The sequence below is a fragment of the Erigeron canadensis genome, chromosome 8 (genome assembly GCF_010389155.1).
Source record: "Erigeron canadensis isolate Cc75 chromosome 8, C_canadensis_v1, whole genome shotgun sequence".
Lineage (NCBI taxonomy): Eukaryota > Viridiplantae > Streptophyta > Magnoliopsida > Asterales > Asteraceae > Erigeron > Erigeron canadensis.
In genome coordinates, this window is record NC_057768.1 from 38,516,362 (window position 1) to 38,542,876 (window position 26,515).

Sequence of the window (26,515 nt, forward strand, 5' to 3'; positions counted from 1 at the left end):
TCTCAAATTTCTCTCATTCTAAATAAAGTACCTTGGGTTGTCCCTCATACTTGAGATACATTTCTAGCTCCAAGCAGTTCTAATTTTTGAATCAATTTCCCAAATGCTCTCACCTTACAATCTAATAGTATGAACCCACAAAGACTCTTTTCTTGATACCACATTACACAAGTATTTTAGTTACTAGAGTTTCATTCCACTTAACTAAGGATTTTGGGCCTTAGGCATTGCCACACCAAAAAATCATGACGTTTTTCATTGAAATGACGGGTCTTTGCATATAATGTCGCTCACTGTTGTAGTACATTTGTTATTCAGTCTTTTATCTTCAATGGATTTTTACAGTGACTAATATATATGTAGCTTTTGTGTAGTAGTATTAATCCAACAAAGACAGTCTGAGATGAAGCTAAGTGTCGGACTAAAGATATGATCAGCACCCTCCCTCAGAACATAATAGAAACCATCTTATGTCATCTACATGTACGAGACGCAGTAAGGACTAGTGTTCTCTCAAAGAATTGGAGGTACAGTTGGACCCGAATTCCTAAACTTGTGTTTGTTGAGGATACATTTAAAGAACTAACTGCTGGTAGCGATCAACTGTCTTCTTTGGAACAAGGAATTGTATTGCAAAATCCTCATAACAAGATTCTCAAGAAATGTAAATTTCTCTATGTTATATACCAAGTTCTGTTAATGCACCAGGGTCCAATACTTCAGTTCACCCTTGACATAGAGGCATGTGAATTTGCTAGATGTCTTGAAATTGATCAAATAATACTTCATTTGTCAAGGAGCAATACTGTCACTGAACTGAAACTTCGCTTGCGGAGTGGAGACTGTGATCCGTATCAATTACCATTATCTATCTATTCGTTGCATCAATTAACGGACCTACATCTCCGTGGTTGGTGATATGTTTAGTGGTTGTGATATTTACACTCAACCGACATTCAGTGGATCTGTTAGCCTTACAACCTTATGCTTGGAGGATGTAAGAATACGTGATAATACACTTCTACATCTTTTATCCAAATCTCCGTTACTTAAGAGAGTGACTCTGGTAAGTATTTACTTTAATATCTGTACTCATTGTTTTTACAGTTTATCTGAATATTGTAAGCTTTTGCAGTCTCTATCTGATTTTTACCATCTTGGCCACATCCCCTTGATTGAGCCACTATTCGAGCGTTTACGTTTGATTGGACATCTGACAATTGCTAATGAATGGATGGACATGGTAAACTTAATATACCATTATGACGTTCATTGATTTGACTTGAAACAAACACTTTGCATGTTAATCTTTGTTTTTGCTTTTGGTATTAGTGTTTAACTGAAGATAAAGTTCCACGAAAGCTTGCAACCTCATTAGTCCACCTCAAATACCTGTCTTTAGATATGTGTTTCATATGCAATCTTGGGTTACCGCTTCTTGCTTTCTTGATCAAATCCTCCCCAAACTTGGAGATAATTAATTTGCTGGTAACTAACACAAGTTCATCTTAAATTCTAGTTTTGATTGTCATGACAATATATACTAACACAAGAAATGTGATGCTTCCTTTAGAGTAGAGAGTGTTGTATATGGAATCCAAACCCTGTTACACTGGAAGATCATTCTGATATTTGGCTAGAGCATCTTTATGAATTGAAGATTGAATATGTTGCCAACCTTAAAACTGAGTTGGAGGTTGTGAAGCTAATCTTGGCCAAGTCACCTGTGCTAAAGAAGGCGAGAATTGTCCTCGACGTAAAGGTTACAAAGGATGAAGAGATGCAGTTTTAAAGAAATCTGTTATGCTGCCCAAGTGTATCGCCCGTGTTAGAAATCAGTGTTGAGCGCCATTCCCATTTGCGGTACTATTCTTAGAGAGAGAGGGGGGGGGGTCCCCAAAAAGACACTGTACAAGTTCCGCCATTGGTACTTCGTATGATGACCACTTAGAAAAAGCCTTTTATAAAAAGGAAAAGAAAATTAAGAGTTAATAACATTCTTAAGTTAATAAGAAAGGAAAGAGAAATAATGAAACCAAAAGAAAAAGGACTTTTCGGAAACCGCCCTCTCATCCAAAGGAAAAAAATAGAATTTTACAATAATGTCCATTTGGGTGAAAGAGGAGTAGATAATAAAATTTATAAAGAGGGTAAATTAGTAATTTTGTCCTAACCAACTAACTTTCTTCCACAATCAGCCCATATTTGGGCAGAAAGTTTTGGTCTAAAATGATATGACTTTTCCCAATCTTACCTTTGTTTTCTTTTAATGAAATATATCAAGAATGTCTTTTTTCTACTTTTTTTTTTTCTTTTCCTCTTTTTTCTTTTAAAAAAAAACTTAAGAATAGAGCAGTGTAAACACTCGCATACTTATTTTTAAATTTTAAAAAAAAACATACTAATTTTTAAAATAATAAAAAACATAAGATCAATCATTTATTTATTAAATTAAAAATTTAATATGTGAGAGGTTACCACTTAACTTAGATTGAGACAATTTATATTTATTTTTTGAGTTTTTATTTTGTAAAAATACCAATCCGTTCACCAAAAACAAAAAACAAAAAAATTCCTCAAACCTTTACAAAACATATCCTTAACTCATTTCCCATATAATTTTCCCGGTCTTTATTCCCGCCCGCCACCGCCAAAGTCTGCCCCCGCTAACTTATTATCATCAAGGGCGGGCTGTTTTTCCATTTCCTTCGGATTTCAATCTTCTATTTTCAATCAGGTTTGTATTTTATTAATTCTCCGCCATAACTTAAATCTATATATAAATATTTATAGATGCTTAGTTTTTTTCTTCATATTTCAGTATAACGCCTCAAATAAAAACAACTTATGAGGTTTGGGAATGTATGTTCTTTTTATTAAGTGCTAATTTTATTGTAAAAGGCTCCATCTGTTCGTCCCGGTTTAAATGACCACTTAGAAAAAGCACATGACACTAAAAAAAAGGACATAATAATGATTATTACATAGAGTAAGGATGTGCAGTTGACCCAAAAACCTGTGACCTTTTTTTGACCCGCCCCAACCCGAACGAGATGGTAACGGTCCGGGTCACGGTTCCTGTATTGGTACACTTCCGGGTTTTAGGCGCATAGAGTAGGCAGATTACATGTATGACACAGATTTTGTTATAAAATACTCAAAATCTCATACATTTCTTTTCATTTTTGTCACAATTCAACATTTTTACAAAGATGTGTGCACAAAAAGCTCCAACAGGCATTTTCTGCTCCCAAAATGGTTCATGTGGTCTTCTAAGAAATTAAAATGAAAGTTTTCTCATAATAATTGCCAAAATATTATATGTTATCTTAGTAGTTTTTTACATAAATACCATCTTTTGAAATGTTTACTGTTCAGCTGATGGAGTTATCAGACTAAAAATAGCTTACTCATTATAGTTGACTAGTTGTAGTGGATAACTGGCCCATTATCGGTCAATGACGGTCCCCACTGATACGTTCACCACCAAAATGGAAGACGTAAATGGCGTAGCACCATAGTTAAAGGCACATGGGGCGGAATTTGAACTCTGTTTTTAGTCATTATAGTAGTAAATAGTTTAGTTTGTTTAGTACATAATGTTCATTTATGATTGCGAGAAGCTGTTAGAAGACCAGTCTTTCCCATTCTCATTCCACCCTTTCCGTTCCATTGTACCAAACACTCAACGAGTGTATAATAAATTGCTTAGAAACCAAATGATAAATTACTCAACAGAAAAAAACAAATTTTCAACTAATTAAGGAGCATACCAAATGATAAATTGCTGCAGATGGAGTTCCACAAGTGCTTCCAGCCCCTTTAGTCCACCTCAAAGAATTCATTTTACAGGATATGTGTTACATTGACGAATATGGGTCACCCTTCCTTAGTCTTATATTAAGAAGCTCCCCTAACTTGGAAAGACTTTTCCTAACGGTGAGTAACTTGAACTTTTTCATGCGTCCTTTCTGTATATATTCTTATTCCAAATACACTGACATGAGGATTACTTACATTCCTTGTAGATGTATCATGATACATCTCTTGACACATCTGAGATAGAGTCTGTTACACTGAAAGATTATGCGGATGTTAGGTTGGAGCATCTGAACGAGTTCCAGATTGTAGATATGCATAACTTGAAGCATGAACTGGAGTTTGTGAAACTTATCTTAAAAAAGTCGCCTATGCTGAAAAAGGTGAGCATATTTGTCGACCCTGAGGTTTCTAAGGATGAAGAAATGCTGATATCAAGAAACCTCTTACACTTCCCACGCGCATCACCGCTGGTAGAAGTTATTGTTGGGCGTCTTGATGATGATTAAAGTGAAGGTGAGTTTGAATATACACCTTATACTGGCAGTTCATTATGAAAGTTTATTGCTGTCAAGCTTGTATTGTTAGAATTTTTGAGATTTTTGCACTCACTAACTCAACACAAGCTATGTACAATGTTGAAAGTCAAACATAATGATTTTCTTGGACCTCTAGAGGTTTTTTTGAGAACAATTTATGGCTTTATGCTGACAACTATGAATGTTTATCCATTGATCTTGTTTTTACAAATTTGATCTAAGGTAATAGTATATATGGCCGATCAATTGTACGCTCTGGAATGGTAGTAAGGTTGCCAGTGTTCCGAGAGAATTGTGGCTGTTATTGATTTTAGGCAAGGGAATGGTGATTTGCTGTTTGAGGTTTTTCTTAAGTTTTGTTCCTTCGATTTCCCTTGACTAATCATATTGTTTTAAATGTGGCACCTTGAGCATTGTGTGAAGAGGTGTCGTTTCTTGTGTGACTCAACAATGACCCAAAACATGAAAAGTTCACCCAGATGGACCCCTTTAGATGGTTTAAGTCTGCAGTTATTTAGAATTTTAGATGGATAGAGACATTAATCTCAAAATGGGTGGGTTGGGTTGGATCATGTGATGGGTCAAAACAGGTCTTTTTGAGAATCTAGTTGAATGTTTCACAAATCAGCCATGTTGGTCCAGGTCAGACCGGGTTGCTCATCCTAGTTGACGAAATAATTGTGATAAGATCCTATTCGACGAGGTGGTGACTGGTGAGGTGTCCTTTCTTGTGTAACAAAGACCCAAAACATAATAAAGTCACCCGGATAGACCTCATTTAAATGGTTTGGCTCAATATTGTCAGCTAAACTTTCCCAAAAACTTTGGTACAATATATATGGTTCTTTTTAACACTTTTACAACATCAATATGTGTACTGGAAATGCTAGATGTGAAAAGATTTAAGAAATAGATTTTCCTATAGAAAAAAACTGAAGTGATTGTCTTAACATCTGTGTAATGAAAAATCATATAAAGACAAACAAATGAAACATTCAATAAAGAAATACTAAATGTTTACAAACAAACTTTACAAATGCTAATCGAGTAATTGCAATGATTTGGGATGAGGTTTTTTTTTTTTTTTAATTGCTTCCTCCATATAGTTTTTATTTCATTTTATTAAAACTCACTAGGGTTTTTTTATGAAAATAAAAAACCCAAACCTATATTTCCAATTCTTTATTCCCGCCACTACTGGTATTTTTTTTCTTTAAACGGCCCGCCAGGCCGCAACTACTATATTTCTTTTCTTTTTTCGTATCCTCCCTTTCCTATACTTTTAATTTTAATTTACAATAAGCCAAAAAAAAAAAAAAAGTTAAGCCAGCTCCGACATATTATCATAACGGCGGGCGGTTTCCCCATTTCTTCTGGACTTCAATCTCCCCAGGGTTTGTATTTTATTCTCCACCATAACATAATACTTTAATATTTATCTTAGTCTTACACTGTATTCTCGAGTTTTTTTTTAAATGATAAGAAAGGAAAAGATTGGATAAGGAAAGAAAAGAAAAAAAATTATATATCAAAAAGAGATTCTTGAGTTACATGAAAAACTAAAGAAAAGAAAAGAAAACACAAAATTAATAGTGTTCTTGAGATAGAAAGAAAAGAAAAGAAAGGAGAAAAAGTTATAATTTTACAATTATGTTTTTTTTCCTATAAAGTTGTTATTAATTAATAGGGGTAAATTAGTAATTATACATATAACTTAAAAGTTTTCCATCCAAATCATCCCAAAAATGGGAGGAAAGTTTTTACTTCAAAAATATCCTTGTTTTTTTTTCTTCCCTTTTCCTTTCTTTTAAAAAAAAAACTCAAGAATGCAAAATAGAGAAATTTTCCAATCCTTTCTTTTCCTATCCTTTAAAAAAAAAACTCGAGAATGCACTATTATATTAAGAAGCTCCCCTAACTTGGAAAAGCTTTTCCTAACGGTGATTAACTTGAATTTTTTCAACCTTCCAAAAAAAATTTTTGAACTTATTCGTGTGCCCTTTCTGTATATATTCTTATATTCCAAATACACTGACATGAGGATTACTTACATTCCGTGTAGATGTATCATGATACGTACATCTGTTGACACATCTGAGATAGAGTCTGTTACACTGAAAGATTATTCGGATATTAGGTTCGAACATCTGAACGAGTTCCAGATTGTAGATATGCATAATTTGAAGCATGAACTGGAGTTTGTGAAACTTATCTTAACGAAGTCGTCTATGCTGAAAAAGTTGAGCGTATTTGTCGACCCTGAGATCTCTAAGGATGAAGAAATGCTGATATCAAGAAACCTCTTGCACTCCCCACGTGCATCACCTCTAGTAGAAGTAATTGTTGAGCGTCCTGATGATGATTAAAGTGAAGCCGAGTTTGAATGTACTCCTTATACTAGCAGTTTATTTTGAAAGTTTATTGCTGTCGAGCTTGTATTGTTAAATTTTTTGTGATTTGATGATCTCAACACAAGCTGTGTACAATGTTGAAAATCAAACATAATGATTTTCTTGGGGGTCAATAGTACGCCCTGGGATGGTAGTAAAGCTGCCAGTGTTGCGAGAGGATTGTGGCTGTTGTTGATCTTAGGCAAGGGAATGGTGATTTTGTAGTTTGAGGTTTTTCTTAAATTTTGTTCCTCCTATTTCCCTTGACCAATCGTATCGTTTTAAACGTGGCATCGTGAGCATTGTGTGCAGAGATGTCCTTTCTTCTGTGACCCAACAAAGACCCAAAACATGAAAAACTCACCCAAGTGGACCCCATTTAGATGGTTTAAGTCTGCTGGTATATAGATGGATAGAGACAATGAGAAACTAAGCTCAAAATGGGTGGGTTGGGTTGGATCACGTGATGGGTCAAAACAGGTCTTTTTGAGAATCTGATTGAATGGTTCATAGATCAGCCATGTTGGTTCAGGTCAGACCGGGTTGCTCATCCTAGTTGATGAAATAATTGTGATAAAATCCCATTCGACGAGGTGGCGAGGTGTCCTTTCGTGTGTGACCCAACAAAGACCCAAAACATAATTAAGTCACTCAGATGGGTTCATTTAAATGGTTTGGCTTAGTTTTATTTTTTTTAATGGCAAACTTGGATCACTAATGGACCACTGGAGTATCATCGTGACACCAGTGTACCACCCGATCATATCCCCACCACACATCAATTCAGGACGAAACTCGTTAAATATGAGAAAACCCCCTATTTGAGTTTTGAACTCATGACCTTATGGTCACAAGCCCTTATCCCACCATCAAGATGCCAATTTTGAGGTTTGGCTCAAAATTATCAGCTATACCTACCCAAAAACTTGGTACAATATATAGGGGGGGTTTAGGTAAAATAAAATGTGTTAAAGTAAAACAAATAAAAAAATAGGTTTTTCTTTACTGAAGATCACTATGCATCATAAAATAATCGTGCATCACTTGCTTTGTGAATCTTCGTGCATCAATTTAACCATGATCTAAGGGTCAAAATCTTGTCTTATTTGTTTTACTTTAATACATGTTTTACAATACTCAACCCCTATGGTCTTTTTAAGATTTTCCCAACAATTGCCTTCTAAGTATTTAACCTTTCGACAACATCAATCTATGTACGGGAAATATGTTAGATGTGAAAAGATTAAAGATATAAATTTTCTTATAGAAAAAACTTGAAGAGATGGTCTTAACATCTGTGTTATGAAAAATTATAAAAAAAAAAAAACGATACATAAAACATTTAATGTAGAAATGCTAGGATGACAAACAAATGTTTACAAACATATAATTTTTATTGATGTCACATGAGTTGTATTTGTCATTCTAATATTTCTTTTATCAAACATTTAAATCGAGAAATGTTAGAATGGTAAACAAATGTTTACAAAAACCTATATCTATCTATATCTATATCTATATCTATAATAAAAGAGTAGTTATCTTAATTTTCTAAAGCCTTCCACCTCAACTCAAAACTACCTTTAGACTTTGCCATGTAGGATCTTTTCTACGTGTCATCTTTGTTACTTAATAAATAAATTATTAAAATATAAAAATAAAAACATTTGTCACAATTTCTTTCCTACGTGTCATCTTTGTTAATTAATAAATAAATTATTAAAATATAAAAATAAAAACATTTGTCACAATTTCTTCTAGATTGTCCGCTATTTCTTACCAAGTTCACATGTAATTTTTTTTTTTTAATATTATCTTTCTGAATGATGTATTTTACCCTTTTTCATGCGGCATTTGTATATATTTATCTATTTGCAAAAATATGAAACAATTACGAGATGATGTGTTTTAGCAGTATTTCTTTTCAAATTAAACGTCATTTTCCTTCTTCATGTCCACCTGTTCAATCGTATATATATTTTAAATTTTCATGCTTTTATTAATTATGCTAACTAAACTAATTTTATTGATTATCAATATCAATATTACAAACTTTAATATTATGCTAACTAAACTAATTTTATTGATTATTAATATCAATATTAAAAACTTTAAAAGATCAATTCAACAACCGCGCAACATGCGTGTAAAAAGCCTAATTCAATATATATGGAATGGATTATAAAGAATTTGTGTAATAACAAATGTCTAGAATCTATGTTTTTTTTAAACGACTAATCGAGTTATCATAACAATACAAAAATTATAGTTTCACGCCATATTGCCTTTAATTTCATTATATTTTTTTGTTAGTAAGAAAAGTAAAAAGTAATGTCCATTACCGTTTTTAATGGGTTTCGGGTCCTAATACCGTATTCGACAGTATGTGGAGAGGTTGAGATGTAAACAGTATTACCAAAGATAAAGAGACTGCTTTTAGGTTTTAGCAAAGGTAAAAAAGGACCTCCAGCTCGGCATAAGGAAAGTTCGAAGAAAGTGGAGAGGTTGAGATGTAAACAGTATTACCAAAAATAGAGAGACTGCTTTTAGGTTTTAGCAAAGGTAAAAAAGGACCTCCAGCTCGGCATAAGGAAAGTTCGAAGAAAGTGGAGAGATTGAGATGTAAACAGTATTACCAAAAATAGAGAGACTGCTTTTAGGTTTTAGCAAAGGTAAAAAAGGACCTCCAGCTCGGCATAAGGAAAGTTCGAAGAAAATAAATTTGCAACATCATAAAATACAGGGACCGACTCTGTATTATCTTTGATAAAACTGATCAAATAACCCTTTTACAAACAATGTTACGCAGGACAGAGTTTTTTACTCAGGTATGTATCTCACTATCTCCTCCTTTATGATCATTGCTTAATGATTACCATCTTAACTAATCAATTAATTTAATTTTATGTAATTCATTTGTTACAAGTTTTTTCTCTTGAATTTCAAAGTTCGTTCCTCATTATTTTGGAATTTTTTTATAAAGCTTTATTTAGGGTTCTAAACAACACCCCCAATTAATACAATTATTATATGACTCAAAGTTGAATAGTATAAATAATTAATTAGTTCAGTTTATAATCAGAAAGAAGGAGATATTGCCCAACTGATAATTGAATAATTCACTTTGATCATTCGCAAAGGGTTAAATTTTTTTTTTTTTTTTTTTAAGAAGTATACCTAGCTAATTATTAAACTATGTCTTGCACTGGTTTTTGCAGTATTATTGAATATGAAAGCTCGACGTCGTTCTTCTAATTTGGATAGAATTAGTGCCCTTCCCCAGCCCATAATCGAAAACATCCTATGTCATCTACCTATCCAAGATGCAGTGAGGACTAGTGTCGTTTCTAGGGATTGGAGGTACACCTGGACCAAAATTCCTCAACTTGCATTTTCCGAATTTCAGTTTAAAGCATCGACCGATGATAATAAACTGTCCGCTTTGGAGAAAACGTTTGGTGTAACAAGTCAAAGGAGAAATATGACCAAAAGGTGTAAATTATTCTATGGTATATACCACGTTTTGTTAACGCGCCAGGGTCCAGTTGATGTGTTTACTCTTTGCATGAAAGCTGATAAAAGTTGTGTTGAACTTGACCAAATAATACATCATTTGTCAAGATCAAGCAATAATACCCTCAAGAAACTTACGCTTTACTTAAATAGTTCCAGTGGCAGTGGGTATAAGTTGCCCTTATCTTTCTTTTCTTTGAAACGGTTAACACACCTAACTCTCGATGGGTGTCATCTTGATGATCAACCAACGTTCAAAGGATTTCCTAGCCTTACAACCTTATCCTTGGATGATGTAAACACCTCTAAAAGCATGCTTATACATTTGGTGTCCAGTTGTCCATTAATTAAAAGATTCACTCTGGTAAGTACTTCTTACTACATGCAACATTAATCTATACGAGCTTTATTAACTAGTCAGTCTGAATATATATTTATCGTAGATTATAGATGATGAAAACATTATTGGTGATGATGATGACGATGATGCCAACATTACTAAGCTATTGGATTGTTTACACGTGATTGAACATCTGTGTATTAGTCATTCGGCTATTCAGGTATAATATTTATACATAAGGTATCTCATTGATTCAACTTGAAATAAGAAAGAAAAATCTTCTTTTGCTAATCTTCAATTTGGCTATGATCAAGTGTTTTGAAGACAGAGGAGTTCCGCAAGAGCTTCCCAGCGCTTTAGTCCACCTCAAATTCTTCTGTTTTGTAGATATATCTTTCATAGCGAAATGTGGGTTACTATTTGTGGGTCTTGTAATCAGAAACTCCCCGAACTTGGAGAAACTTAGGCTGACGGTAACTAAACATTAATCTTTATATATCCTTTTTATTCTCTTCTTATTATAAATTACACTGACATGAGAAATATTAATGCCAAATGATTTAGGTATCTCAATATCCGTTTCTTGAAAAATCCAAGATAGAGCCCATTAATTTGCAAGATTATTCGGATATTTGGTTGGAGCATCTGAAAGAATTGGAGATTGAAGATTTTGTTAACTTAGAGCATTTATTGGAGTTTGTAAAACTTATCTTAACCAAGTCACCCGTGTTGAAGAAGGTAAGCATATTCCTCTACTACGAGGTTACTACAGATGAAGAGATGATGGTTTTAAGAATTCTCTTATGCTCCCCTCGTGCATCACCTCACGCAAAAATCTTTGTTGAGCGTCGGCCTATTAAATAAAATGAAGTTGATCAGTTTAAACATATATATGTACCCGTGCCAGATGAAGTTGAGTTTAAACATATTATATGCCTGATGAATGTAATTGACTTCAAGTCACTTTAGTTTTCAATATTTTGTGGTGTTGGCTTTTAAGCTACTGTATATGTACTCACAACTTATCGTTTACTAAGAATGGAGTCTATTTATATTTGGTGTTTACAAATTACAATGTCTACTCTTCTTTTTTCCTGATAATCATATTGTTTTTTTTTTTGGTTTTTTTTGTTCTTATCCGGTATTTGGTTGCTATTTATTTCTCTGTATTTTTTTTATGGTTAATCTTTTTCGATTTCATGGCTGTTGGCTTCTACACAATCAGTGTACTAGGATTAGGAAGTATAAAGGCTCACAGGAAGTTAGAACTTCAACCTACAACGGATCAAAACGGATTACCACTAATTAAAAGCTAAAACTAGACCCTGTTCTCCAGTCAATGCTAAATGAATTTGTTATATTAGATGCCCTTAAGAAGCCAGTGGCTTTTATTTCTTTTGTAGAAAATCAAAGTGACTGGGTTTTGCTAGAGTTGAGAAGATGCGTTCATTTTGGATTTCCAAATAACCCAACAGTATGAATGGATAATTATGTTAACAAGCTTAGGAGTTTTTTATTTTCGACGGGTCTAACATAACTATTAGACCACCCACATCGGTGATCCTTTATACAGATTGACTAATATTATATTGAAATAAAAGTACAGAAGTCTAAAGAAGCCAACGATTCCTCACGATCTGTGCTCCAAAACCAATCTTAGATTGTCTTCTAAAACAAGCCACATGTCACCATCCTATTGGTGACATTTTTAAAAACTTTTTTACACATAATTAATTATAGCCTTTGTTAGGTTTTTCTTTAATTTTTTACTAAGCATACTTTTTTCACATAAATATAAACACATGGTATTTCTTTCTTTTTTTTTTACGAATATTTTAACATAAATTTTATTAAAAACGGAATTATTTCAAAACATTAAATTTTTTTATTTTACTAATTTTTTTATTTTGTTTTTGTTATTTTAATATTTATAAGATTATTGTAAAAATTATTCTACCTATTAAAAGTAAAGTATTTATTTTTAATATGGTAAATATAGTTATAACTTATATAAATATAATAAAAAAAGGGAAATGATTAATCCTCCTAATAGATTAGCCTAAAGATCCTCCTAATTTTTAGATGAGGACATGTGGAAAAATCAGAGGATGAGATTAGAAAAGAAAATTAGTGGTATCCACATGTCACAAGCTAGAGTTATTAGGAGGATTTTTAGATTAGTTTTTTAGGAGGATAAATCATTTTTCATAAAAAAAAATAGTTTGGGTTGGGTTGTGAGTGTGAGTGAAATTTTGAGTTTGGTTGAATTGTATTGATGGAAAAGAGAGAAACTATTTTTTAATTAAAGATTAGGTTGGGATGATTCAATGATGTGGGTAGTCTTATATTATCACAATATGATCATTTTAAAGTCTAAATTGCTTCAAGGGAGAAGGTTAGTTTGTTTTACATACAGTAGGGGTAAAAAGATTATGGGTGATAGAGAGACCATATTGTGAACCGTTCGCTCTCCATTAATTGCCATCTCACTTGTTAAAGAAAATAATTTCGAAGGTGAGCCGTTTGAGTTATTTTGGACAAAGCATGAGGACCATATATGTAACTTACCCTTTATGTAAGTATAAAATTTCCACTCACACTATACTCTATAGTGACTAGTTTTTTAGGCTTCTTTTGGTACGTCAACAAATAACAGGAGGCATGTTCGCATTTCCCCATTTTTACGCATCCATTTTACCAGTTGTAAATAATACGGAGTATTTTTATTTTATTTTATTCTCTTTAATGCTAAAAAAATTAGATTTTATAATTATAAGTAATCTAACATTCATTTGTTTGGAGCATCTGAATGAGTTGGAGCTTAAGGAATTTGCCAACTTGAAGCCAGGATTGGAGTTTGTGAAGCTTATCTTGGCCAGGTCACCCGTGTTGAAGAAGTTGAGGATATCCCTTTACGAAAAGGTAACTAAAGATGAAGAGTTAGAGATGTTAAAAGTTCTATTAAGGTCCACACGTGCATCGCCAGCAGTAATTAAAGATCTTTGTCGAGCCAGGTGTCTAAATACATTTATATACCTTTTAGTGGCTTGTAATCACTTTAGATCCCTTCATCTTTTTGAGAGCAATTGCAGAGACCTGAAGAGTGTTCCTACACTTGGTACCTGTCTTTCTTTATTTCTTTGCTTGTATGAGCTTTTCAGTTGCCAGTTTCCTCTCAGCCGATGTCATTGAAAAGTGAGCCAAAAGATTTACTAGGACTTTGCTTCAAGAGTTTAAGTTTTGGTGATTTATTGGCAATGGTTTAATTAATTGCCTACTGCAACAATGATTTACCGTATCATTTGCCATGTTCATCATTTCTTGTTTCAGTGAGTAAGAAAACAAACTAAGGAAATTACAGCCTATTTCTACATCAAATGGTTTTTAGACTTCGTGTTTTTTCACACATTAATGTCTTTTCAACTCATAGTACATGCTTTTTACATAATATTGACTCACAGAACGATATACAAGTAATATTTATGAAAGTTCAAGCTATTTAAAATGAGAGGTTATATTTGAATCACTATTTTTAATACATTTACCACCATAGACAATTTATCTTGATTGTACTCTTTTTACCACAATAGACAATTTATATTGATTGTACAAGCTATTAATGAAGCAGTGTGACAAAAATATTTTTTGAAAACAACCATACTGGATACACGCGGCGGAGAATATTGTACCAAAGGAGAAAACTGGAGCATTTTCTACATCAGTGGATGAAGAATCGGGAACATAATAATTTCTAGATATATGTTGAAATAAGGATCCTAATGAGTTAGACAACAAATTAACATATATATAAAGATTTGATTTTGTGAGAAAATGAATAATAATAATAATAGTTGTTTTATAAAAAAAATAAAAAATAATAATAATAAATTATTATTATTATTATTATTATTATCTCTATTCTAAGTTCATAGGATCAAACTTCTTCAAAAATTATTAAGGGTGGGATTAGAGATCTTTTAAAGTAAAATTAATTTTAAAGATAAAGTTAAAGAATCTTTAATCCTTGCATTGAAACCAATGGTCAAGATTCAAAAATCAAATTTGAATCCAGACATTTGATTTTAATTCAAAGGTTGAAATTCTTCAAACTTTTACCAATAAAATTAATATAACTTTAGAGAATTCTTATCCGGGTCATAAAGAAACGTAAAACGTGAACCGTTTCGTGTGTCGCTCTCCATTAATTGACATTTCACTTATTGTTTTTTATTTTTATTTTCTTTGGTGAATCTCACTTATTGTTTATGAAAATAAATAAATTTCGAAGGTGGGTCGTTTGAGTTATATTGGACAAAGCATGAGGACCATATATGTAACTTACTCTATATAAGCATAAAAATTGTTTTCACTCAGAGTATAGGAGTTTTTAGGCTTTCTTTTGGTACGTCAACAAATGACAGGAGGTATGTTTGCATTTCCCCGTTTTGATCCATCCAATTTTACCTAGTTGTAAGTAAATCTTTTTATTTTTTCTCTTGTATGCTAAAGAATAGAATAGAATAGAGTTAGAAATAAAACATAGGGTGGATCAAAGTTAATTTTGACATACAGTCGACAATATAAGCTTAAAAAGTAAAATTAAAAGACTGCGTAAAAGAAAATCTGGGTTTAGAGAAACCACATGATTACCTAAAATTGATTTATGTTTACCGGAGTTTATAGTGATGACCGGAGTGGTGGAGAGAGGTTGTGGGCGGTAGGAAAGTGAACGCGATATTTAAAAGGTTATAATAATTAATAATAAATCAGTTTGGGGCTGTTTTCCAATTAGCATACTGTATAAGCAATCGCAAGTCTCTCGAGATACATGTTTAACAAGGGCTTATTTTGATGCTTAAATAAGGGGAAATGATTGAGATGTCTAATGAATTAGATGTTTGACACATGTATATTGTGTTCTCTCTTTTATCTTTACCACTTGTCATGCAATGTGTCATGATCTTATCTTTTTAATTAGACCTATTTATCATTATCCTTAAATAAGTGTTTTATTCAATGTCTGTAAACTATGTGCTTATTTCTCTTTTACCCAAATACTCGGAAACTGCTTAAATAAGTGTTTCATTATGCACATTCCGTATATTTATCTACAATACATGAGACTGAATATAAATCGATTTTTGCAGAATTGTTTAGTTAGTAGCAACCCAACAAGATTGTCCTGAGATGGAACCTCAACTATTGTCTTTGGATAGAATCAGTACTCTTCCTCAGCCCCTAATAGATACAATCCTATGTCTGGTGCCATTTGGAGATGCAGTGAGCACCAGTATTCTCTCAAAGAAATGGAGATACAATTGGGCCAAAATTCCTAAACTTGTGCTTGACACGGTATATATGTTTGATGTGGGGTCTATGCCTGGCGACTTTAAGCGTACAATCTATGATGCTATAAAGAAAGTGTTGTTTCTGCACGAGGGTCCTATACACGAGTTCACCTTTATCTTGAATATAAATAACATATCCGTTGAAATTGACCAAATGATAACTCATTTGTCGAGGAACAATAATACTACTCTCAAGAAATTTAAACTTGACTTGGGTGATCATGACCATCTGTATCGGTTGCCTTTATCTATCTTTTCGTTGCATCAGTTAACAGACCTATATCTCCATGTCTGCGATCTCGACTTTGGACCAACATTCAGTGGATTTCATTGCCTTAAAAGCTTACATCTCGAGGATGTGAGGGTTACTACAAAAACACTTCTCCATCTTCTATCGAAATCTCCATTACTTAAGAGCTTCACTCTGGTAAGTTTTGAGAATTGTTGATGTTTTTTTTGTCCACTCGTGACTTGATCAGAATATTATATGTCATTGCAGATTATAACTGAATTCCATATCTACGAGAATCGATATCTTTTCAATTGGGACAAATACACCCTTACTGACCTATTTGAGTGTTTACATATGATTGAACATTTCTGCGTCTCGATGTTGGTAATTGAAGTAGTATTTTGTCTGGGTGTGGTTCCACGAGAGCTTCCACCCTCATTAGCCCACGTCAAACAGTTAACTTTAGACGAAGTGTTTTTCCCCCAGAATATACCTTTTGCTCTTCTTATCATCAGAAGTTCCCCAAACCTTGAGAAGCTTAAGCTGCAGGTAACTAACACAAGTATTCTTATTTCTTTTTATACTCTCTTATACCAAATATACTGATATAAGAAATATTAATGCCTTTGTAGATGTGTGAAGAACCAAATACTCAGCAATCTCTGATTGACAACGTTACGTATTCAGCCATTCCGTTGGAGCATTTGAGAGAATTTGAGATTGAAGATTTTGCCAACATGAAATCCGAGTTGGATTTTGTGAAGTTTATTTTGACCAAGGCACCTGTGCTTGAGAAGGTGAGCATATTCCTTCACCATGAGGTTGATATGCATGAAGAGGTGATGATGTTAAGAAAACTGTTACGATCTCCACGTGCATCGCCAAATGTAGAGATCATTGTTGAGCGTCCACCTAGAAAGTATAAAGGGAGGATACATTATCTGGATCCCCTTTGATTGCAGTTGGCTTCAAATCGTATTAGACCACTGAATAACTGCTCGGATTGATTTTGATGACCTTTGGTTGTTAGGTGCTACTTGTTTGTCTGTGTGTGTTTTTTTCGTTTATCAGTTAATCCAATGGATGTTATAGCCCTGATCTCAGTCTTGTTTTTCTTGGAGTATATATTATGGCTGTACAGTGGCGGTTTATTGGCTTATGTAGTGCCTTCAGTTGGGCACGACTTATTTTAGCACTGCATTATCTGTTGGCATTGATTACCTTCAAGCTTCAAATTGTTCTCATTTTTACCAGCGTTCTAATCTGGTTAGCATTGCTTGTTAGAGTTCGATTCCTTGGATAAGTGTGCAGTTATTTAGATGGACAGAGAAAGGGTTAGCAACATGGGTGGGTTTGGTTGGATAATATGATGGGTCAAAACAGGTCTTTTTGAGAATCTGGTTAAAAGCTTCACAGGTCAGCCACGTTGTTTTAGGTTGGACCGGTTTCCAGTCCCACTTTATGGACTGATGTCTAATAAACCTTTGGTACATGTTTCACCCAGACTTTTCAAGAATGTGTAAGCAAATTTACTCGATTTTAGTTGTTGAATAACTATCTTCTTACGGATTGGACATCGGAGTACGGAAGGTCTTACCTAAAAAAGGGAATCAAATGGTCCCCTTGTTTTCAAATTTTGTACAACTAAATAAATATAGCAAGATTTTGCCAATAAGTTAAAAATATGGGTGGAAACGTAAGTAGCTTGTTGTGACAGAGAGAGACTAAACTTGGATAACTACTTGATTAGTGGAGTAATTCAGTTTCTATGCTAACAAGAGCAGAATGTGAAAGAGTGTGGGTTGCGGTTTTGTTTCTTCAACTCACTCATCATTTACAGGTGCGTATATTCCCTTTTTAATCGCCGTATTTATGTCGCAATATGATAAATTTTACTGATTAACCATCACAATAACAACAATACGCAATCCCGTCAAAGGTGGGTAAGGGTTGGTAAGATTTAGACGGTCTATTTGAGGGTAGAGAGACTGTTTCCACGAAGACCCCCGGAAAATGTGTTATAAGAATCATGTAGTTTATTTGCAACTCAAACTTAGGAATTAGAATGACCAACCGTATAGAGCAGTTAGCAGTTATCCTGCAGATTTGCATTTTGACTAATAAACAAAAGAAACTGTCCATTGGCTTTCTTGGATGGATCTTCTGTAACTAAAATGACATAGTCAAAGATAGATTAACCAAAACAAAAACACTAGAAAATGGTCGATGTGCAGTAAACGGATAAATCATTTTCATAATGCATATACAAAGCCGCCAAGTATGGATTTCAATGAGAATGAAAAATTGGTTTAGTAAATTTATCATATCAAGCAGTACCCACAACAAAGTTTCAAACTTTTAGTCGAACGCAGAAATTTTGAACTTGTTGTGTTCAGCCATAGTATAAGTGTTGTGATTTGTGTGTATGTGTCTCTGCTTACGAAAAGGTAACTAAAGATGAAGAATTGGAGATGTTAAGAATTCTATTAAGGTCCACACGTGCATCGCCAGCAGTAAAGATCTTTGTTGAGCCAGGGGTCTAAATACATGTATGCCTTATAGTGGCTTGTAATCACTTTAGGTCCCTTCATCTTTTTGAGAGCAATTGCAGAGACCTGAATGGTCGTGATAACGTATAGTTTTCTAGACTTGGTACCTTTTGTTCTGTATTTTCTTTGCTTGTGTGAGCTTTTCAGTTGCTGGTTCCTCTCACCCGATGTAACTGAAACGTGAGCCAAAAGATTAACTTGGACTGTTTTGGTGATTCATTGGCTATGGTTTAATACTTTAATTGGCTACTGCAACAATTTATTTACCATATCCATTTTTATCATTTTATTTGTCTCAATGAGTAAGAGAACAAACTAATGAAATAACAGCAAATTTCTGCATCAAATGGTTTTCAGACTCTTTTTTTTACACATTAATGTCTTTTCAACTCATAGTACATGCTTTTTACATAATATATTGTTTTTTACATAATATATTGACTCATAGAATGATAGAATATTAATGAAAGTTCAATCTATTTCTAATGAGAAATGATATGCGTACCATTTTTTTTAATACACTTAACACAATGTACAATTTATATAAACTATACAAAGTTATTAATACAGTAGTGTGATAGGTATCAAAAAGAGTAGTATGAATATCATTTGCCATTTTCAATCAATTATCCTTTTAAAAAAATTAAAGCAAAGATTGTATTATCACAAAACCACATGACATCCGTATTATATAACCATAAACCTATAACTTGAAGATGTATTTCCGGTAATGATCGTTTTGAAATAAGGATCCTCTTGAGTTAGAAAACAAATTAAGATAAAAAGATGTGATCCCCCAGCTCAACAACGTTCTTCTTCGGATAGAATTGGTGAGCTTCCCCAGCCCATAATCGAAAACATCCTATGTCTTGTACCTATTCAATACGCAGTGATAACGAGTATCCTCTCCAGGAATTGGAGGTACACCTGGACCAACATTCCTGAACTCATGCTCACCGAGTTTCAATTTGATCAAGTATCCACCAATGATAATTAGCTGTCAGGTTTGGAGCAAACGTATGGCGTTCCAAGTCAGAGGAAAAACATGACCAAAAGGTGTAAAATTTTCTATGGTATATACCAAGTGTTGTTACTGCATCAAGGTCCGATTGACTTCTTTAATTTAATTTCGTTTTGACCCTTATCCAAGATGTCTGTCTTGCCACCCCTGATATAGTAACATGAGAATATGAGATATTGCTCAAAATAAATTGGAACACAAGTCAAAAGTGCAACAAAATATAAGGCTAAAACTCTTTATAGCAATAGCTAAAAAACAATTGTCAAAAAGAATCTTAGAAATATCTCTTATACAATAGAAATGCCCTCAACAATCTATTAAATTGCAATGTTTGCCTAACTGTGGTTCTATATGCTATACACATCATCTCGGCCCGTATCGATCCCTACATGTATAGAAACTACACTCGGGTAGGATGCCTTGGACGTTCTCAAGAATCTAAGTGAATACAAAATGTCTCAGAATGGAACACCAGATGGTTACTACCAGTTAAACTTACACGATCAATATGAAGTCCCTGTTTCCCGCAACAATCTCCTCACTTTTTCTAGCTTTTTTAGCAATGGCTCTTGTTTATATGTATCTTCACACCAAACTGTAACTACTGGCATAAAAGAAAACATCAGTTGCTTGAAGATAATCGCGTAAACAAGGGTGGAGAATGAACGTGAAATGACCAATCCACCATAATTTGAATACAGATTTACGGCAGAAAGAACCCGTAATACAAATTGTACTGTCTTGAAAAGCCTTTTTACATGTGCTAAAAACACTAAAATACTGAATAAGGATGCTTCATATCGCAATACAAATTATGTAGAAACGAGAGACAACCATATTAACAATTACGTGCAACAATTACCTAATAAACAATAGAACTTGCAATTTCCAATTTCAATAATGAAATAGACATCGACACCAACATTCATGTAGCCATAATATTGCAAAAAAAATCGAACAGTAGTTATGGCTTAAAGCTTTCCTGGAAATAAATGAAGCTGAAACCAGTGAGTTTTTAAAAGCATACCTCTGAAACCTAGCTGGGCAGTAACCTGGGGCTCAACTTCAATTTTTTTCATTCTTCAAGATTTTGGGTCCAAGTATCATGGCACAGCAGTGTTATAAATGCTTCACCAAAATGTTTTAGTTATAGAACTCTCTCCATGTAGCCAAGTATCGAGAAACAGTTAATGTATCAATTAAAACTTATACACAAGAACAAAATGTAAGCTATACTTTCCCAATTGCCAAAGCATTGGCTGTAATTTGACAACAGAATTATGAAATAGAACTAACATTGAGAGAGCATCTAGTTCTTCATGGAAGTATGGATAATACTGAATAAAAATCCATAATGGGTGAGTAATCTGTCAGATGGCTTTAGCAAACCATTTTGGTAATCTCAGGGAAGCCTTCATTCCAAGCCTTGAAAAGAACAGAGCATATAGAAGATGTAGCAGGAACACAAAGAAACAGCAATTAAGTAAAAGCTGCCAAAAGAAGGGATCAATTAGAGAAGATAACTAGCTATTTAGGTTCAAAGAAAAAGGTTATGTTGACTTTTGAGGTCAGAGTACTATTTTGAGATTGATCATCTGTATGGATTAGTAAAAAAGTTAGCATTATTTTTTGTAAGTGACAACTATCGTGTTATTTCAGTTTCATTGAAGTTTTTTAGAAATTGAAGTTTAGCCCTTCTGATCTCAAAGGTATTTCCCTAAAATGGAATATGTAGATAAGAGGGTGATAAGACGAACCAATGTCCCAAAAATGGTATATATTACATTCATTGATGGAATTGCCAAGAAGCCTAATGACGAGAGGATAAATGTCGCAGATGCATGAATGTTTATCGTGATCTACAAAAAAAAAATTAAAAAATTGATCGAGTCAAACGAAAATCGCAATATGAATTTGTGTGAAAATCTTTTTTGTTGGGTTACAGGGGAAGATGGATCTAAGATATGATCATATGAAGTATGTAAAGTTACCAAAGCAAGGATGTTCTCTCTGATTAAAAAGGAGTACATCAAAACATATCCCACTGCACCCACAGCCCGAACCTGCAGAGTTTGTGATGCATATCACTAACGTTGATCACTACCAGATGAGTGTGTGTGGTGTGTATGTGTGTGTGTTTGTGTGTGTGTGTGTGTGTGTGTGAGAGAGAGAGAGAGAGAGAGAGACTTACAAGTGCGCTCACAAGTATGGAAACACTCCAACTTGTTTTTGACCTGAGAGGTGATAGATAACAAAAGAACGGTTCAGAATCAATCAGTGGATGAGAGACAATACAGGGGGATGAGAAGAAGGCATGGCCAACTTCTTATTTTGCTAAACTGCAGTTAGCTATAAGCTAATGAAAGGAAAATGAACCCTCAAGTTCAACTTAAAGTTCCAATCTGAATGGTTGGTTGAAGAACAAATTTATTAGCATTGCTTCTTAGTTATCTCATAAATCAGATACTAACCTAATTACAGATTTTGTCAAACATCTTCAGTATATAATCTTCACTAAAGTCAACTTATTGAAAAGGCAAATTATAGGATGATAATGTGTAACTTATACAAGACAGCATTGAAATTAATGTGAACTTGGGAAACAACTTGATTAGAAAATGTACACCTATAACTCTTAGTTATGATATAAACCTTTTAAAAGTTTTCTACAATCCTGAAATTAATGTGTATAGTCTAGTGTTGCACTTCGCCACTTCGTAATAGAATTTGTTTGCTTGATGTAAAAGTTGGCAAAGTATAATTTGAAAATAGTCTCAAATGCTCAATTCAACTTACCATCATTCACACCTTGAATAAATATAACTCAAAGTTGACTCCAAAGCAAAAAAGGTAAAATGGAAAAGGAAATTGGTAGGGGTTATTGGAACCACTAAAAGGCCAACCTTTTAAAATATACGTAAATATGACAACAACATATAGACATAAGATGAACCAATTGTATACCTCCACAAAGAGCCCATGGCAAGACCAAGGAAACCATGCATTAGCTGAGATGCAATAATATATTGAATATAAGATATAGAGATTTAGCTCAACTTATAAAGGGAAGTAGGATATAAGCCAAACCCTAAACTATATACTGAATCAAAAGTTTAAAGATAAGTTGACTGCAAAAGAAACATTTGCTGACCAAGTAAGTTATTGCTTTTATAGGGCCAGCCAAAACAAGCAAAAGCGTAGCCGTTGCCACCTACAAAATATGAAACTCGAATAATGAAAATATAACACGTAAAGGATATTACTTTCAGAAATCGGAAAATATCATTGATTACATACCATAGTCTTTCTGCCAGCAACAACATCCCATCTCATTGATGAGAAGACTATGGGCAAAGCAAAGAAACAACCAAAGTAGTTCTGTCAAATACGCTCATAATTAATTATCCATTGAAGCAATGTAAAACGTTTAGTGCACTAACACGGAAATAATTACACCAAGAACGATTTGGTATCTGTAAAATTCTTTTTCCCTCATTTTTAATGAACTCGAGTAAAATATCAACCAAGAAGACTCGAGTCAACAAAGTCAAGTACCTCAATTGCAAGAGAACTGCTTAATATGTAGACTAACCCACCAAGAGCAGCAAACATAGAACATTCCACCAACCTCAAGGTCTTCTGGTAAACGTCTCCGTTCATGGTTAAGTCATCAGAAGAACGCATGTTCTCTTCTTCATCGTCTTTCTGTGTCCATAATGGAGCTCCCATTTCTGAAACCTTGACATTTCTCATCTTTCTACCGGTTCTAGAGGGAGAAAACCGGGGGCAAGAAGATATGGTTGAAGCCGATGATAAAATACAGAGGTCGGATTTACAATATGTTGTAGAAGAGATGGGATGGATATTCTGAGAAAAATGGGTATTTCGGGGTTGGAGACGATAGCAACCATAAAATTTAAGAATGTTCATGGTTGTTGAAGCAAGCATTTTCTTCACCAATGACTCTACTTTTAATTATCGCAACAAAACGCTACAAACATGTAAGCATAAGAAATATCAAACTCAATTCAATACATATGTAGCATATATGATACATCTAACTTTAAATTTTATAAATGGGACTTTTTGTCTTTCAAATACTATTATTCTATGTATCAGGTGCCATTTTTGCTGACTTGACAAGTTTTATGGATCCCATTCGACGTCAGCAAAAATACCACCGGATACAAATAAATATAAAAGTGTTCTAGATTAGATATACAAACAATAAACTAAACTTGAATACATTCCAATCCACTTATTGAATAACTTCATACCATAAATCCTACACAGATTACTTACTGACGGTAATAATAAAGGAAGGATGAATTTTGGAGAATTGAAAGATACTATAACTTACAAACGATGCAGCGGAGGCGGCAGTGACGGCGGAGGAACCGGCCAGATAAGATTTGGGTATTTTAGCTTTGGATTTGACAGTAGAAGTAAAAAAAAGGACACTATGTGCGCGCGTATCTGTATCAGCGTGTGGACGATTGAGAAGCAGCCTGCCGCAGAGGATTTTTCTTTCTTTCCGAAGATAATTTACCTTTTGGTGAAATAAATTACTGTAATGTATGGATAATTAGATAATTCGGTCAATTGTAGTATAGTAGTAATAATAATAATAATATAATAATAAAATCACTATAAGCAATTCCTTTCTTTAATAAAAGAATGGGATGTAAATAGTGAAATTTTGTCTTTTTGTGGCTTTAACACATCCAGGATGTATAATATATTTGCTAACACATGAACAAAGGATATCGTAGATGAAATGGTTGGATTGCTACTTATTAAAGGGAAGGTGGGGAGTTCAAATCCCACCATTACCTTTTATATGCCATTTTTTTTTCTTTCTTTAAATAAAATCAGTTTTTATTTATACTCATGACTTTTGGGCATCGACAGGATTTTATTGTTAGATATTTGTTTTAGGCCATGAAAGAATTCAACCAATTTTTTTTTTGTTCTAAAGATATTTATTGGATGGTTATGGTATTTCGTTTAGGTCGAGTTATATTTAAAGGGATATATATTTTTTTTTAATTGTTGTATTGTTTTTAGATGCATATACATTTATATTGAAATTTAAAAAAGTTTAGAAAAATACAAAAAAATATATTAATAATATTTGTAAAATTCCAACAATAATATTTTCCTAAAAAATGATCAATTTGTGAACAGTAAAAAGGTTACAAAATAACCTAAAATAAATAGTTAATAAAAGAAAAAATAAACATGAAGCCATTTAGAAGGGTTGGTGCTGGTCATATTCTTTGGTGGAAGAGACACAAGTTCAACACAGCCCCATTTTAATTTTTTGAATTTTCAAAGTTACAGTATCATCCTTTTGAAATTTACATAAATAACCTCCAGCTTTTATATTTGTTTTTATTGATATATTAGTTTACTCTCAATTTTTTTTTTGTTATGTTTTTTTAATTTAATATAAGATGTTTTATGTTTTACATTTGGTTTTGTATATAAAATTTTATTTATTACTTTTACCTTTTTTTATAGTTGTTGGATTGCCTCTATATATAATTATGTAATTGGATGCTATGTTTTTTGTGATTTTTGAAAATAAACGCATATAGTACTTTTTTCTCACTCACAACGATGACGTACGACCATGATAATTCCGGCCTTGCAAATCAGGGCTTTGATTACATTGTTAAAAAAGGAATATTCTATGTGACATACAAAATTTATTTTTCTTGCCTTCTGCTGTGATGTTTCTTTTCAAACATATTGTTCCTTTTTTGTTAATTGTACTTTATTTGTTACTACTTGGATAGTACATATATATAGCTCTGTGTATGTCTGTACGTTAACCAAAAGCGTCATAAGGGAAAAAGCTATCATCTTGCTACTTCAAAATTAAGAAATTGAACATGTAATGTTGTATGTAATAGTTACAATAATTCCATAGTTAATTTTTTCATACATGTCTCCAGTATTTGATTCAATATTGGTTTTATATCTAATTTGTGTTGCTAAAGTTATACTGTAAAATCTTACAAAGTTTATATTTTTGATTTAGTTATTGCTTTCTGTTTTAGATATAAAACACAGACAACAAAGAAACGTGTTGGAAAACGTTTAGATATATGAAGGGACTAACTCCTGCTCATCTTCAAATGTTGCATATTTGATGGCTTGCTCTTTGTTTCTTTGATGGCATCCGACCACTCACTTCACCACTCATTTTACAAATTTCATTTTATTTAAACATTAAAATTTCATTAAACTAAAATATTTCATAATGATACTAAAATACATAAACATTACATAATAACTCTTTAAAAACCATTTAAAAAAAATCCATAAATACTTAAAAAATATATATAACATAAATAATAGAAATATTACTACTACTCATCGTTCGGCTGGAGGTGTGGTAAGTTTAGACCCGCAAGATGCTCTGGCAGATCATACCGGAGACAGAAATGTGTAACCTCGTCTTGTATCTCCGAAAATGTGTCTCCTCGTCTTTTATCTCCGAAATGTGTCTCCTCGTCTTGAATATCCGGAAATGTGCAATTCTGTATCGGGCTAAAACTCTTTGCCAACCGGATATCATACGAGTCATGAAAATACTCCTATCTGGACTCAAGATCTTGCACGATCTTTAAAAATAGACGTTTATGCATACGATACCTATTTTCAAAAAACTCATCGTCGTATTTGGGTTCTTCACTAAAGTAGTCACGATGCAACCTTTGTGAAGTAGTCATCGGTTGCGGTTCACGACTTTACGT

The 26,515-nt window shown here is 33.3% G+C and overlaps 4 protein-coding genes and 1 long non-coding RNA gene across 9 annotated transcripts; 4 read left to right on the forward strand and 1 right to left on the reverse strand.

The window, feature by feature from the left end:
* Positions 1-245: 245 nt before the first annotated feature.
* LOC122610794 (F-box/FBD/LRR-repeat protein At1g13570-like) lies at positions 246-4,509 on the forward strand. Its single transcript, XM_043783750.1, has 7 exons — positions 246-270; positions 410-914; positions 1,108-1,243; positions 1,333-1,488; positions 1,574-1,762; positions 3,784-3,939; positions 4,029-4,509. Exons 1-7 carry the CDS (start codon positions 246-248, stop codon positions 4,326-4,328), a joined length of 1,467 nt encoding a protein of 488 aa, XP_043639685.1. The 3' UTR covers positions 4,329-4,509.
* A 5,023-nt stretch (positions 4,510-9,532) lies between these two features.
* LOC122580183 (F-box/FBD/LRR-repeat protein At1g13570-like) lies at positions 9,533-11,567 on the forward strand. Its single transcript, XM_043752457.1, has 5 exons — positions 9,533-9,576; positions 9,967-10,625; positions 10,705-10,821; positions 10,916-11,074; positions 11,166-11,567. Exons 2-5 carry the CDS (start codon positions 9,978-9,980, stop codon positions 11,463-11,465), a joined length of 1,224 nt encoding a protein of 407 aa, XP_043608392.1. The 5' UTR covers positions 9,533-9,576; positions 9,967-9,977; the 3' UTR covers positions 11,466-11,567.
* A 1,893-nt stretch (positions 11,568-13,460) lies between these two features.
* LOC122580185 lies at positions 13,461-18,999 on the forward strand. Its single transcript, XR_006320756.1, has 2 exons — positions 13,461-13,523; positions 18,629-18,999. It is a non-coding gene; the product is annotated as an uncharacterized LOC122580185 (long non-coding RNA).
* Positions 14,983-17,401, forward strand: LOC122580184 (F-box/FBD/LRR-repeat protein At1g13570-like). 2 transcript variants are annotated; one of them, XM_043752458.1, is made up of 4 exons: positions 14,983-15,025; positions 15,749-16,376; positions 16,449-16,730; positions 16,814-17,401. In XM_043752458.1, exons 2-4 carry the CDS (start codon positions 15,789-15,791, stop codon positions 17,135-17,137), a joined length of 1,194 nt encoding a protein of 397 aa, XP_043608393.1. In that variant the 5' UTR covers positions 14,983-15,025; positions 15,749-15,788; the 3' UTR covers positions 17,138-17,401. The 2 variants fall into 2 exon arrangements, with proteins under 2 accessions (XP_043608393.1, XP_043608394.1); XM_043752459.1 differs by having other exon boundaries at positions 15,007-15,071.
* A 391-nt stretch (positions 19,000-19,390) lies between the features above and the next one.
* Positions 19,391-24,321, reverse strand: LOC122579668. 4 transcript variants are annotated; one of them, XM_043751887.1, is made up of 12 exons: positions 24,112-24,321; positions 23,307-23,742; positions 23,049-23,129; positions 22,903-22,962; positions 22,716-22,759; positions 21,943-21,985; positions 21,743-21,814; positions 21,509-21,610; positions 20,779-21,241; positions 20,251-20,352; positions 19,812-19,898; positions 19,391-19,727 (listed from the first exon to the last, which is right to left on the reverse strand). In XM_043751887.1, the coding sequence occupies exons 2-9, from the start codon at positions 23,697-23,699 to the stop codon at positions 21,122-21,124; spliced, it is 915 nt and encodes a 304-aa protein (XP_043607822.1). In that variant the 5' UTR covers positions 23,700-23,742; positions 24,112-24,321; the 3' UTR covers positions 19,391-19,727; positions 19,812-19,898; positions 20,251-20,352; positions 20,779-21,121. The 4 variants fall into 4 exon arrangements, with proteins under 4 accessions (XP_043607822.1, XP_043607821.1, XP_043607819.1 ...); XM_043751886.1 differs by having other exon boundaries at positions 19,391-19,898; XM_043751884.1 differs by lacking the exons at positions 19,391-19,727; positions 19,812-19,898 and having other exon boundaries at positions 19,961-20,352.
* Positions 24,322-26,515: the final 2,194 nt, after the last annotated feature.

Coding starts and splice junctions, on each gene's coding strand:
- LOC122610794 (XM_043783750.1), top strand. CDS start 246: ATGACGTTTTTCATTGAAATGACGG. Junction 1,763..3,783: donor GAATTGTCCTCGACGTAAAG/GTTACAAAGGAT, acceptor ACCAAATGATAA/ATTGCTGCAGATGGAGTTCC. Junction 3,940..4,028: donor TGGAAAGACTTTTCCTAACG/GTGAGTAACTTG, acceptor CATTCCTTGTAG/ATGTATCATGATACATCTCT.
- LOC122580183 (XM_043752457.1), top strand. CDS start 9,978: ATGAAAGCTCGACGTCGTTCTTCTAATTTGGATAGAATTAGTGCCCTT. Junction 10,626..10,704: donor TAATTAAAAGATTCACTCTG/GTAAGTACTTCT, acceptor TATTTATCGTAG/ATTATAGATGATGAAAACAT. Junction 11,075..11,165: donor TGGAGAAACTTAGGCTGACG/GTAACTAAACAT, acceptor CAAATGATTTAG/GTATCTCAATATCCGTTTCT.
- LOC122580184 (XM_043752458.1), top strand. CDS start 15,789: ATGGAACCTCAACTATTGTCTTTGGATAGAATCAGTACTCTTCCTCAG. Junction 16,377..16,448: donor TACTTAAGAGCTTCACTCTG/GTAAGTTTTGAG, acceptor ATGTCATTGCAG/ATTATAACTGAATTCCATAT. Junction 16,731..16,813: donor TTGAGAAGCTTAAGCTGCAG/GTAACTAACACA, acceptor ATGCCTTTGTAG/ATGTGTGAAGAACCAAATAC.
- LOC122579668 (XM_043751887.1), bottom strand. CDS start 23,699: ATGCTTGCTTCAACAACCATGAACATTCTTAAATTTTATGGTTGCTAT. Junction 22,760..22,902: donor TAAAAGCAATAACTTACTTG/GTCAGCAAATGT, acceptor ATTGCATCTCAG/CTAATGCATGGTTTCCTTGG. Junction 21,986..22,715: donor GCCATGGGCTCTTTGTGGAG/GTATACAATTGG, acceptor ATCACCTCTCAG/GTCAAAAACAAGTTGGAGTG.